Below are 13563 nucleotides of genomic sequence, written 5' to 3'. Positions count from 1 at the left end.
GCTGAAGCCATCCCTTACTCTCCTTTGACTGGAGAAGGATTGGACACTATTTTGCCTCACCCTGTGCTGAGCACCAGGGTTTCAACAGACAATATAAACTTGTTCCTGCTCTTTCAGAGCTCAGGATCAGTAAGGAAGATAGTCACACAGAGAACAAATGTTGGCGTCTAAGTATGTATAAAATATTTATTTTAGGGAGCTGGGAAGGTGGCTCAGTGGTAGAGCGCTTGCCTTGCATGCCTGAGGCCCTGGGTTCGATTCTTCAGCACCACATAAGCAAAAAGAAAAAAGCCGGAAGTGTCGCTGTAGCTCAAGTGGTAGAGCGCTAGCCTTGAGCTGAAGAGCTGAGGGACAGCGCCCAGGCCCAGAGTTCAGGCCCCATGACCAGACCAAAAAATAATAATAATAAAAATATTTATTTTGTAAACAATTAACTTAATTTCTACTCTGAATGCCCATCCTGCCACATCACCTGGAAACTCAACCTCAGCCTTGCTCGGGGATCTCCAACCAAGAAGCAAAGGTCCTGAGGTCTGACCCAGTCCCCAAATACTGGGAGGCCCCATCCACATTTGGAAAGCATTGGCATCAGTGCACCCTGGTCACACTCTACGGAGGAGTCTTGGTGAGGCTGGGAACCTGGAAAACTCAGCTCTTTATGTAGACCATTGGCCCACCTCTCAGGGCCTACTTCCTTGGGCCCTGTCTTACAGGATATGTGGGTGCCTGCTGATTGCAGAACCCACAGGATGCTCCATTGTAGCTTTAACCGTGTGTGTGTGTGTGTGTGTGTGTGTGTGTGTGTGTGTGTGTGTGTGTGTGTGTGTGTGTGTGTGTGTGTACTGGGGCATGAACTAAGGCCTCAGGACTGTCCCCTAGCTTTTTTGTTTAAGGCTAATTCTCTACCACTTGAGCCACAGCTCTACTTCTGGCTTTTGGGTGGTAATTGGAGATAAGACTCATAGACTTTTCTGCTGGCTTCAAACCTTGGTCCTCAGATCTCAGCCTCCTGAGTAGCTAAGACTACAGGCGTGAGCCTCCTATGCCAGCTGCCCTTAGTTGTTTTTTGTTGTTGTTGTTGTTTTTCTGATGGCATCCTCTTACTCCAACCCTCAAGGCCTCCAAAGTCCTCACACCCAGAATCCTCTCAGCAGACTATGGAAACAAAGCTAGGGAAGAAACCCGATGAGCCCTTTACACACACACACACACACCCCCCCCCCCCCGCTGAGATGAACAAAGAGAGGAGGAGGGAAAGCCCAGGGGAGACAGCACACATGAATTAATATTCATCCAAATGAATTCTCCTGCTGGGACAGGACAAGACAGCCTGTTAGCAGCCAGCACAAGGAGGACGCTGGACAGTAACTGTGCCTCCAGAGGTTCTGAAATCTGGGGAAATCCATCATTGGCCTTATGAGGAGGCTCTCTAGCAAAATAAGATGTGTAAGAATTATAGGCTCATCCCTGTAACCCAGGGTTATAGGGATGACCTATAACTCTTAGAGCTTCTGGGAGGCAGAAATCAGGAGGATTATGATTCCAAACCAGCATGGGACAAGAAAAAAGTTAAGGAGACCCTCATCTCCACCAACAGGCCAAACATGGTGGTTGGCAACTGTAATGGGAACCATAGGTAGGAGGATCATAGTCTGAGACTTGTCCAGGAAAGAGAACCGATCTGAAAAATAACCTAAAGCAAGAAGGGATAGGTATGTGGCTCAAGCAAACCCAAGACCTTAAGTTCAACCTCAGTACTATATCATCATCATCATCATCATCATCATCATCATCATCAATGAGAGGAGAGGAGAAAGATGTGTCAGACTCAGCCCAGAGGGCTGTGGGGACCTCATAAAGACGAGGCAGGAGAGGGGAGAAGCCCAGCTTGTCCTCCCATGGACCACACTTCTAGTTATGGGGCTTTGCTTCCTCCTAGGGAAGCTTCTTCTGAGCAATGCTGCATGCTATCTGTCCTTCAGTCTGCCATGGAGAAGTCTTGCTTCAAATTCTGACCTCAAGCTGCATAGAAAAAATCAGACCTCACTGGGGCTGGGAAGGTGGCTCAGTGGTACAATGCTTGCCTTGTATGCCTGAGGCCCTGGGTTCGATTCCTCAGCACCACATAAGCAAAAAGAAAAAAGCAGGAAGTGGTGCTGTGGCTCAAGTGGTAGAGCGCTAGCCTTGAGCTGAAGAGCTGAGGGACAGCGCCCAGGCCCAGAGTTCAGGTTCCACGACTGGACCCCCCCCCAAAAAAAAAAGAAAAAAGAAAAATCAGACCTCACTTAGTCATGTATTTCCATGGCCCTGGATCTACAGTGGCAACTTCTTACTTTCTTCATCTAAAAACTGCGCAGTCATAGCACTTGCCTCATAAAACTTTGCTAGAGGAGTACTGGCAGAAGAACTGGGGCACTTGCTTTGTCAGCTAAGTGCTCAGACTCTGGAGGCTGGCTGTTTGGACCACTTACCAGTGTGTGATGAAGCTAGTTGCTTCATCTCTCTGTGTCTCCATTTTGTCATCTGGATAAAGGCAATTATAATGGTGTCCTCTTCAGAAGGCTTGCTGAGAGGTCCAGGTGAGTTGTGTGTTAGGACCCAGCTTACTGAGTGTGGTTGCATGTCTAGGAAGCACTATCCTCCATTTCTTCCTCCTCCCCCCCCCCTCCTCCTCCTTCTTTTGTTGATGTTGGTCATGGGCTTGAACTCTGGGCCTGAGCACCGTCCCTGAGCTCTTCAGCTCAAAGCGAGTGCTCTACCACTTGAACCACAGCGCCACTTCCAGTTTTCTGGTGGTTAATTGGAGATAAGAGTCTCATGGACTTTCCTGTCCAGGCTGGCTTTGAACTGCAATCCTCAGACCTCAGCCTCCTGAGTAGCTAGGATTACAGGCATGAGCCAACAGAACCCATCTTGACACTCAGAAGATGTGACTGCCCACACAAAAACCTTCTCTTCCCCAGGCCTCTGGTTTAAGAGTTTCATGGAGGCCACGCTTCCCCGGGTTGGGGGACATGCTGCAGGATATCCGTGAGCATCTGCACATAGCAGTTGCAGGGTTGAACCCATCCTGTGGTTGTGGCCTGACTTCCTAGAGGAGCTGGATATTGTCTCACACCCCACACCACCTTACTTCCTGTGTCAGCAGACACCACAGAACACACCCCTACCCCACCCCCACCTCTATGCACAGCCTACTGGAGGCTCCCAGCTCTGGTGACTCTCATCTGATGAAAGTCTCAAGTGGAGAAAGGGATGATAGGGTTGTCATTGTGTGAGTAGCATTGGTGGTAACATTGGTAAAGACGTTAACGGTGACAGTGACATGGATGGTGGTGGTGGTGCCAGGATGGGTGGCCTTGTTGATAGTCAAGGTAGTGACATTGATAATGATATCAGAATGGAGATATTGTGGTACTGGTCAGAATCGAGGTGAGGTTGGTAACACAGGTAATGGTGAAGACACTGGTAGGGATGATGGTAGACGCAGTGATGATGACAGTAGTGATTCTGATGATCATAATGTTGGTGATGATTCTTAAAGTGCGTGTGACAATGATAACAAACAGTGACAAAGGTGACTTTAACAGAGACAATGTTATCACCATTAATAATTGATCATGAGAATATTGGTGACATGAATGTGGAGATTGTTAAGGTGATAGAAGTAGTTATAGTGGTAAGTCGGTGACTAATGGGTTGAATGATGGTGATGACCCAGGAATTCCATTCACCCCTTGTCAAGTACTGATAGGGTCAAGAATCAATGAAACCCTGCTGGCCTCTCCCCTCCCAGAGCCTCCTTGCCCACCCTATGAGCATGCTGAGTACCGACTCTGGCATCCAACTGATTGGCCTTAGTTTTGTCCCTCTCAGGGTGAGGACTGCCCTTCTGAACAGAGCCCTGAGGAGCCCACAAAGAAGCAAGATGGCCTAGCCCAGCTAGCCCCAGACCTGACTGTGATCCAGTTCATCAAAGGTGAGTGAGCAAAGATTAGTTTGGGGTAGATGAGCTAGAGAGATGTTGGAGGCTGTACAGATTCCAGCCCCTTCTGCCTTCTCAATTCATCTTCTACACCTACAGCCCCCCACCATATGCACCAAGCACCCTGAGTCTTTGTGCAGGCCAAGAACTTCTTTTCTAATTGCTATCTATCAAACACAAGACTTGGTCCTTTTCTCCCACATGTCTGGCTCTCCCAGCAAGCAAGACAGTGTTCTTCTGTGCTCTGGGCTGGGCACCTCATTTCTTCTTTATCACTCCAGATCTGGGCTAAGTACTTGTCCAGCCCTTCCCTGCAGTGGGGCGTTGATGGAGATCAGAGCCTATGCCCCTTTTCCATCGACTTCTAAGTCTGCAAGCAGGAGGCCCTCAGCAAATATTTGTTCAATCTTCAGGCTGTGGCATGGGTGAAGGGAGTTCTGGGCTGAATTCAGAGGCCTGAGCTTTTATTCTGATTTTGCTCTTCTTCCAGGCCTCAGTTTCTCCAGTACAATTTCTTAGTTTCAATAATGTGAGGTTCATGCAACTCTAATCTCAACACTGCAAAATCCATCAATTAGTAATCAGAGTCCACATTAACCAGAGAGTTTTCCCTAATGCTTTGATCTCATGAACATTGATTGAGCACCTACTATATGCCAGGATATCTTGGGAAACTGAAGACTGACAGGTGAGGCCTACTGGGGTGTTAGTAATCCACCCCTGTTTCGCCAGCATCTCCAGTTCCTGGACTCTACAAGGCTGGGCCTGTAGTAGAGGTCTGGGCTCTCAGACCTCAGCTCACCCCCTTCTGCTGGAGGCCTCATACACTGCACCACAGAAGAGCTTATTAATCACTGTGTTGGCTTCTGCCCAGAGAAAAGTTGGGGCCAGCTGCTGAAATTGAATCCTAGAGCTGTTCTGGGACAGCTTGTCTCTAGCGGATTCAGCTTCTATGGGACACTGTAGGAAACTGAGGCAAGGCTGGTCTCAGGCCCTGTGGCTTTGGGGGCTTCTGCTGAGTTCCAGAAGGGCAGGTCTGACCCCAGGGCCTGCCTTTGACCACCTAGAACCATGAAGGAGACACAGGGACAAAGGAAGCATGGTCCTTCTGCTGCATAAACCTTACAATCTTAGAGGAATATAGTCCCTGAGATCAGGGTAGGCTCCTATCAATGAGACAAACAGTGTAATGGAGGATACATAGTCCATGGATAGAGGGAAAGCCTAAGGTCATAGAACACACCTGGCCATTATGCTGGAGAAGGCCCCTGGCTGATGGGGAAGACAGTTCCTGAGCTGAGGCCCTCATGTGTCTGATGGGGGAGACATTAGGCTAAGCAGAGGGGAGAGAGGGCTCTGAGCTGGAGGTTAGTTAGTGCTAAGAGAAGCATGTTCCCCTGGTCTGGAGAAGGCTGAGCTACCGCAGTGGGCACATAATTTATGGGTAGAGGGACTGGGAACATGGTGGTTGGAAGATGTGGGATGATGCCCTTAAGATAAGCTGTCAGAGAGGACAAGAATAGGGATGGGGGGTGCCAACAAGAGAACATAGAAAGGGAATAAACCTGAAATCGGAATTAGGAGAGCCTCAGGAACTCCTGGATGTGTCCCTGACCCTCTCTGGTCCTCTTTACCTTGCAGTGTAGACACCTGTGCAACTGAGGCCAAACCCTACTAAGGGGCCTTGAATCCGTAATCTGACCAGGGCAGGGAGGGAAGTTGTATCAACAATTTGAGCTGAAGACCAGAGCCCCCCATCCCACTGCAAATGCTGGCTGAATGCACTGCTTGGTGGCAAAGCTTTGTGTGTGAAGCAGGGGGAATTCCACAGTCTTGGTTCCCACCCACCCCACTTAAGACTGTTTGTCTTTATTTCTTGGCTCCTAAGGAAATAAATGGCTGTTGGCCCAGCCATTTAAGGAACTAGCTGGCTTGGCCATGCTCTGAAGACAAACATAATATACCAGCCATGACAGAGGGCCTGGTTCAGTCTATAGGAACAGACCTGGCTCAGAGGACCCTCATGACCTCTTGTCAGCAGGGAAGGAAAATCTATGAGACTCTTATTTCAAATTAGCCACCAGAAAAATCTGGAAGTAGACCTGTGGCACAAGTGGTAGAGTGCCAGCCTTGAGTATGGGGGGAGGTGCTAAAGGACAGTACCCAGTCCTGAATTTCAAGCCCTAGAACCAGCACACACACAAAAAGGATGATGAGTAGACATTTTAAAATAAAATAAAGTGGAATGAATGAAATAGAATCAAACTGTATAGCGTAGAACAAAATAACATGAAATCCAACCAAATAAAGTAGAAAAAAACATGTTGAGTAAAAGGCTAACTCGATGGAATGGAAGAAATTAACAGAATTTCAGAGCTAGAATAGAACTGAATAGAAAGGAGTCCATTGTAGAATTAGATTGGGTTGGAAAAGTGGCTTAGTGGAAGAATGCTTGCCTAGCATGCACGAAGCCCTGGCTTTGGTTCCTTAGTACCACATAAACAGAAAAAGCTGGAAGTGGTGCTAGAATGCTAACCTTGAGCAAAAGAAGCTCAGGGACAGTGCCCGAGCCCTGAGTTCAAGCCCCAAGACTGGCGAAAGAAAGAAAGAGAAAGAAAGAAAGAAAGAAAGAAAGAAAGAAAGAAAGAAAGAAAGAAAGAAAGAAAGAAAGAAAGAAAGAAAGAAAGAAAGAAAGAGAAAGAAAGAGAGAGAGAGAAAGAAAGAGAAAGAGAGAGGAAGGAAGGAAGGAGGGAAGGAAGGAAGGAGGGAAGGAAGAGAGAGAAGAGAATTTGATGGATGGGATGGGAAGAGTGGGAAGGGACAGCGCAGGGCAGGATGGATGAGCAGGGATGGTATGCCTGCTCTGACCCCCCCCCTCCTCCCCACAGTCTTCCCCAGGGTGCTGCTGCAGACACTGCGCCACCCCATCTTCCTGCTGGTGGTCCTGTCACAGGTGTGCACATCGTCCATGGTGGCAGGCACGGCCACCTTCCTGCCTAAGTTTCTGGAGCGCCAGTTTTCTGTCACAGCCTCCTTTGCCAACCTGCTCATTGGCTGCCTCACCATCCCCTCGGCTATTGTGGGCATCGTGGTGGGGGGCGTGCTGGTCAAGCGCCTCCACCTGGGCCCCTTGCGCTGCAGTGTCCTCTGCCTGCTGGGGGCGTTCTTCTGCCTGCTGCTCAGCCTCCCCCTCTTCTTCATTGGATGCTCTACCCACCAGATCGCAGGCATCACCACCCGGCAGCCTGGGTGAGTTGCATGGGTGTGGGAGGAGAGGAAGCAGGGGACTCAGAGGAGGCAAGTGAACCTGGGCAGAGGCCAGGTCAGCAATGGTGTGGGGCTTGGGAGTACGGGGGGGGGGGGGGTAGGGGGAGGGGGGAGGGGGGTCCTACCTTGCTCTCATCTTCCCTGGAGCAGTACTTAGTTTCTGTCTGTCTACACACTTCTGTTCAAGTCCCTCCCTGGACTCAACCAGAAGCCAAAGAGCTTCTAGAAAGGTCCACAAAAAATGTCTGTCTGGGCAGCAATAGCAGGAGTTCCACAGAACTTCAGGGATAGGAAAGCTCAGGCCTGGGGATATCTGGAGCCTGAGTCAGGATGCACTCGGGTGTGGATGGCATCTTCATGGTGGCACAGCCCTGTGTGCCCTGCAGAAGCAAGACAGAAGCCACAGCGTGAGTGACAAGCCCCAGTTCAGCCCAAGGGCTGCTTTTCTTCCCGAGGTTGAAGTCTATCAGGGAGGGAGAATGATCCAACCCTGGGGGCAAAGGAAGGAAAAGCAACAAGGGTTGGATGGCCCCTCTTAGAGAGGCTGCAGAGGAGAATGGAAAGTCCTGCAATTCTTGGTTCTTAGAAACATAGCTAAAAATTCTGTTGTCATAAGGGCTGAGTTCCTGGAAGGACCCAGATTCCTTTCTCTGCTCCCCCCTCACCCTTCCTACTCCCCCTGCCAAAACAAAAGCTCCTTTACCCTTGGGAGCCATGGAGAGGTTGTTGGAAGCTCCATTGTTCCTGCCTCTTCTCTAGAATGATCTCATTTTTTCTTGGCCCAACACCCAACTAGAATTCCCTACCTTCTTGTCTTACCTCCTCCTTGGCTTTCTTTCCTCCACCCAGATGCCAAGTGGGGGCTTCAGTTCAGGAACGAGGAACACCAAGGTCCAGCCCTCATGGTCTTACCCCCTTTCTTCTCCTTTTCTCAAACATTGAGGCAACTGGCTGTCTGGAGTGGGGCCTTCCATAGACAAAGCCTGCTCTGGACCCTGCAGACATGCCCTTAAGAAACCCTCAGTTTGCGGAGGGACCAACTCTGGTACCCTAGTTGGGGTTTGGGAGCAGGCCCTCCAGAGGGAAGCAGGTAGCACTGGACATAACAAATAGGACAGTGGAGTGAGCAGAGAGGTCATGAGACTGCAGGGGAGTGACCGGAGGAGGGAGCCCCATCCCAGTGAACAAAGAAACTCAGGCCCGCAGTGAGACAGCAGCTCCAATGTCCCACAACTGCTGGGACCCAGCTTTTGTTTTTCCTCCCTCTCTTTCTTTTACTTTCTTTCCTTTTTTCTCTCCTTCCTTCCTTTCCCCCTTCTCTCTCCCTCCCTCCCTTTCTCCTTCCCTCTCTCTCTTCCTTCCTTTCTTTCTCTCTCTCTCTCTCTTTCTTTGTTTTTCTTTCTCTTTCTTTCTTTTTTCTTTCTCCCACCCTCCTCCCTCCCTCCCTGCCTCCCTCCCTCCCTCCCTCCCTTCCTTCCTTCCTTCCTTCCTTCCTTCCTTCCTTCCTTCCTTCCTTCCTTCCTTCCTTCCTTCCTTCCTTCCTTCCTTCCTTATGTGTCAATCCTGAGGCTTAAATTCAGGGCCTGCGCCTGTCCCTGAAGTTTTATGCTCAACGCTAGCATTCTACCATTTGAGTGTCCGCTCCACTTCCAGTCCCCCCCCCCTTTTTTGGTAGTTCATTGGAGATAAGAGTCTCACAGGCTTTCCTGCCTAGGCTGGCTTCAAATCTCAATCCTCAGAGCTCAGCCTCCTGAATAGCTAGGATTACAGGCATGAGCCACTGGTGTTAGGCTCTGTAATTGTACTTTTCAAGTAGTTAGAGCAAATCAGCTCCTGGAAAGGAAGGCCTCTTCACCTGGCCCTTATGTTTGGGAGACACTCTGGTGTTCCCTAAAGAAAGGCCACTACAGAACAGAGATGCTTGCAGAAGAAACTGGAAGATGCATAGGACCAAGGGCTGTAAAAGAGCTCTGAAGACTCTGGCTCAGACCCCCGCACCCCTACCCCACTTCTCCATTAGGAGTCCTCCTGAACTTCAGCCCTTCTTCCTGCTCACTGCCCTCTCCCCCTGCACCCTCATCACATTTCCGGGGGCTCTTCTCTGCTTCTTCATGGGGCAGCTCAGGTGCAGCTGAAATCTCTGACCGCTTCTTCATGGGGCAGCTCAGGTGCAGCTGAAATCTCTGACCATTGCTGGCAGAATAAGAGCCAGGCTGTGGGCCAAGAGGCCTCTGTGTGTGACCCGAGGAAGGAAAGCTGGGCCAACCCTGCCTGCAATCTCTCCTGCCAGCACCCAGCCTGGGCAAAGGCTGTTCCCTGACTGCTCAGCATCCTGCTCCTGCCCGCCAGATGATTTTAACCCTGTCTGCGACACCATCGCCCATGTGGAATACACTACACCCTGCCATGCTGGCTGCACAGGCCATGTGGTCCAGGGGACTCTGGACAAAAGCCAGGTAAGCTGTGCTTCTGGCACAATCCTCTGCCTCTACCCGTCTCTGCAGGCCTGGCGTGTGTCCCCTCTTGTTCCCTGGCTCTCTTCCCTCTGTCTCTGTCTCTTGGCAGGTTCAGGGCACTGTTCTCTCAAACTAAGTTTCCTTTCTTGCTCGGCCCAGGGAGATGAGCCAGAGCCACGCTGCAGCTGTGCAGGGGAGATGGAGAAAGAAATAGCCCACAGGAAGTCCAGGGGCCAATGGGCAGAAGTGGTCCTTACACAAGTCCGTACAAGAGTAGAGGGGGTGTAACCCAGAGCATCCTAGAAGGTTCCAAGAGAGGTGGCACTTGTGCTAGGTCTTCCAGGATGAGTTGGCAAACTAAGACTTGAGAGGGAAGGGCTTTCCAAGCAGGGGGGAACAGCAAAGACAAAGATTTGGAAGAGTGTACAGGTATGACTCGCATGCACACCTGTGCTCTGAGTAACTCCAAAGGACTTGGAAAAGCAGACCCAGAAAAGGAAGCACTGTGAGTATTAGGGTAAGAGTGAGAAATGCAACTGCAGAGCAATGGAGAGGGAGCATATGTGTGAGCTTAACACAGGGTCATGACAGACAGAGTGACATTCTGTGCTCCATCATCCTTGAGACCATAGTGTGAAGAAAGGCAGACAGCATGCAGGACAGATCACTGAGGAAGCTGTTACAAGCCTGGTCAGACAGTCATCAATCAGTCAGTCAACAAACCTTCACAGATCCTCCTATTCTGTGCCAGGCTCTCTGCAGGACACTGAGGCTTCAAAGCCAAGGGTCCCAGTCCTCAGGCAGTTCCCAGTAGGAAAACAAAGTCATTGTAATCAGCTGCAGTATGTTCTGTATTAGCCTGACAAGGGCCCCTAACACCAACACTGCTTTTTCCCTTCCTCCTCTATTTCCCAGAATGATAATTAGGGTCAATACCTGCCTTCCTTAGACTTCTAGGCTTTAGTCGAGCATGTTAGAGGGCAGAGTGAGCATTGTCAGGTGTTTGTTGGGATCTGCCTTCCTCTCTCCAGAGCCCCACCTGCACACAGAACCTTTACCCTTGAGCCACTGTCAGCGTTATTTAGTGGGGAAGGGCCTAAGCCTCCACATGGTACAGTGTAAGCACCTAGCTGTGGCTGGTGGCCATGACAGCCTTTTGGAAGTCAGCCAGGTGCAGCTGGGCTGAAAGCGTTTGCATTTAGAATCAAAACCACCCCAGCCTTTCAGGCCTCCTAAGCACTCATTGTCCTGACCTAGTTTGAGCTCCTCAATTCCCTTCTAGTCTCCCTGAAATCCCTTTCAGGATCAATAGGACATGGCAGGGGTAAGGATGGGGGAATTCTGACTTGATGGTAAACTATGGGTGGTAGCTGAACACCAAGGGCCAAGCAACCTGGCCCCTCCTGCCTGACTGATTTGGTTAACATAGGCAGATCCTTTACTCTGTGACTTTGTTTCCTGGTATGTAAAATGGGGGTGATTTTATCTAGTACCCTGTGCTGAATAACTACTTTCCTTGGGTGAATTCATTAAGTAGTAAGGGGAAAGCTGCCCTTCCCACCATGCCTAGAAGATGGTAAGCACAGAGGATTTGCTCCTAGGCGAGAAATGAAGACTTGGAAATGGGAGGCGCTGTCCACTTTCATACCAGAGCTGGGACTAAAACCAAAGGCTTTGACCCCAATCCAGCCCCCTTTGGGCCATCCACAGTGGTTGGGTTTGGGTGCAGTGTTTGGAGAAGGGTGTGGCCCACACAGGTGAGCATCAGAAATCTGGAAGACCTGGGATGGTGTCTTGGCTCAAGGATTGGCTGACCCATTAGCTGTGCTCAGTAAGAGTCTAAGCACAAGAGAGTAAGTCGGTGAGATGGGGAAGGGCTGGGTCTCAGACTCACAGAGACGGGGGCTGAGTGACTCAGGCCCGAGGTAGAGACCGAAGGTGTTTTGTGTGATGAGATTGGATGGGTGAGAAGGAGGAATCCCAAGGGAAAGTCTCTAGGCTTCGTGTTCATCCCAATTCCAACCCTGGTATTCCTTCTGCCTGTCCCCTGGCCCTTCCCATTCACCCATCCAGTCTGGTCCAGTAGAAGTAGAAGCATCTTTTGTTTAATACTATCACCTCACATCTCTGCCATGCTTAAGTCCTTCCAAGACCCCCAGCCTCCACCTCAGGGGGTTTCGTGAATCTTTTCACAGTGGGGAGAGTCTGAGGCTGCCCCTGTTGGAGATGAGAGGCCCAGAGGGCTCCAGTGCCCCAGGCCAGCCCAGCCAACTAGAGAGCGGAGCTGACAGGACCAATCCCCACGTGCCTACCTGGGCTCTAGGAAAGGAAGCCATATCACCCAAGAAGCTGTGTGGAGGAAGACAGGAGAAGCCAGGCATTCTGGCTTGGCTTGGCTCCTGACAGGTGCCTGAGGGCACTGCGGCCAGACTAACTCTTAAAGCATCCCTAGCTGGAGGTTGACCAAGTCGCCATCAGACACATCAGGGCTGACATGGGGACACACTCTTGCTCTTTCTTCCTTTCCCCATAGCCACAGCCCAGGTTGAGCCCCATGGGCACAGCCTAGGTCCAGACTCTGCTGGCTGGGAACTTCCCAGGCTTCAGTGGAGCCCTTCACTAACATCTGCCCTTGGAGATAACTGAGAGCGCTTCTTTCTCTTTCCCCATGCTAGGTTTTCTACACCAACTGCAGCTGCGTGGTGGGGGGCGGCCCAGTGCCTGCAGGCTCCTGTGACTCAGACTGCAGCCACCTGGTGCTACCCTTCATTCTCCTGATCAGCCTGGGGGCAGCAGTGGCCAGTGTCACCCACACACCCTCCTTTATGCTCATTCTGAGGTAAAAGCAAGGGTGGAGAGGGTTGGTGGGTACCAAGGTATCCTTAACCAGCTGGGCAGTGGTGGCTCATGCCTATAATCCTAGCTACTCAGGAGGCTGAGATCTGAGGATTGTGGTTCAAAGCCAGCCTGGGCAGGAAAGTCTGTAAGATTCTTATCTCCCATAAACCACCAGAAAACCATAAGTGGTGTTGTAGCTCAAGTGGTAGAGCACTTGCCTTGAGCTGAATTGCTGAGGGAATTGCCCAGGCCCAGAGTTCAAGCCCCACAACCAACAACAAGAACAACAAAAATGTCCTTAACTATGGCCAGGATGAGGCACTCAATGGAGCAATGGAGGACTTGGAGGAAGGAGGCCATTCTAGTGTCCTGGGTTCCCATAACAGTCCAGGCCCTGGCTGATCCCCCTGGCAACAAGGCCTGAAGAGAAAGAAACTGAGGCTCAGAAAAAGTCAGGAGCTGATACTGGTCCTGTAGCAAATGTCATGGGATAGGACTAATGTCACAACTGGAGCCCAGGCCCTTACTTTCCCATACCCTAGGCCTCCCCTCAAGGAGAGCGTTTTACAGGGAGGGGCATGTGCTCCCCTCCCCCTGCTCTAGGGGCTGGAGGGAGAAGAGCAATGAACCCAGGGAGATCAACACAAGACTGTGACTGTGAGTGAATGGCCCTGGTTCATGGGAACCAGGCACTATAGGTTGAGGGGTAACAGATGGGCAATCTGAGCCTGTCCATCCCCCCCTCCCACCCACATGCTGTACAGAGGCTGACATCCTGGTGGGAGAGAAGGGTATAGTGAGAACCATTCACCGCTACCAGGCCTCTGGGGCCCAGAACCCTCTTAAGCCTCATGCCACTACCTTCTGTTGTTAGGGGAGTGAAGAAGGAAGACAAGCCTTTGGCTGTGGGGATGCAGTTCATGCTCCTGAGAGTTTTGGGTAAAGAGCCTGCATGGGCCCCTTGGTGGTGGTGGTGATGGGGATGCATATGCCCTCTGTATGTCAGATCTATGGGAC

The 13563-nt window shown here is 50.8% G+C and overlaps 1 protein-coding gene across 4 annotated transcripts in view; it reads left to right on the top strand.

Moving 5' to 3' along the window:
* Positions 1 to 13563, top strand: part of Slco2b1 (solute carrier organic anion transporter family member 2B1) — a 52316-nt gene that overhangs the window by 35610 nt on the left and 3143 nt on the right. For all 4 annotated transcript variants that reach the window (XM_070035001.1, XM_070035002.1, XM_070035004.1 and 1 more), the window contains exons 8-12: positions 3877 to 3979; positions 6874 to 7234; positions 9543 to 9708; positions 12384 to 12547; positions 13421 to 13485. In XM_070035001.1, the coding sequence (XP_069891102.1) occupies positions 3877 to 3979; positions 6874 to 7234; positions 9543 to 9708; positions 12384 to 12547; positions 13421 to 13485 (859 nt within the window). The remainder of the gene's footprint in view (positions 1 to 3876; positions 3980 to 6873; positions 7235 to 9542; positions 9709 to 12383; positions 12548 to 13420; positions 13486 to 13563) is intronic.

The sequence above is a fragment of the Dipodomys merriami genome, unplaced genomic scaffold (assembly GCF_024711535.1).
Source record: "Dipodomys merriami isolate MVZ:Mamm:240054 unplaced genomic scaffold, mDipMer1.0.p SCAF_25, whole genome shotgun sequence".
Classification (NCBI taxonomy): domain Eukaryota; kingdom Metazoa; phylum Chordata; class Mammalia; order Rodentia; family Heteromyidae; genus Dipodomys; species Dipodomys merriami.
Note: the sequence above shows the minus strand (reverse complement) of the source record. Positions and strands in the feature narration are given on the sequence as shown.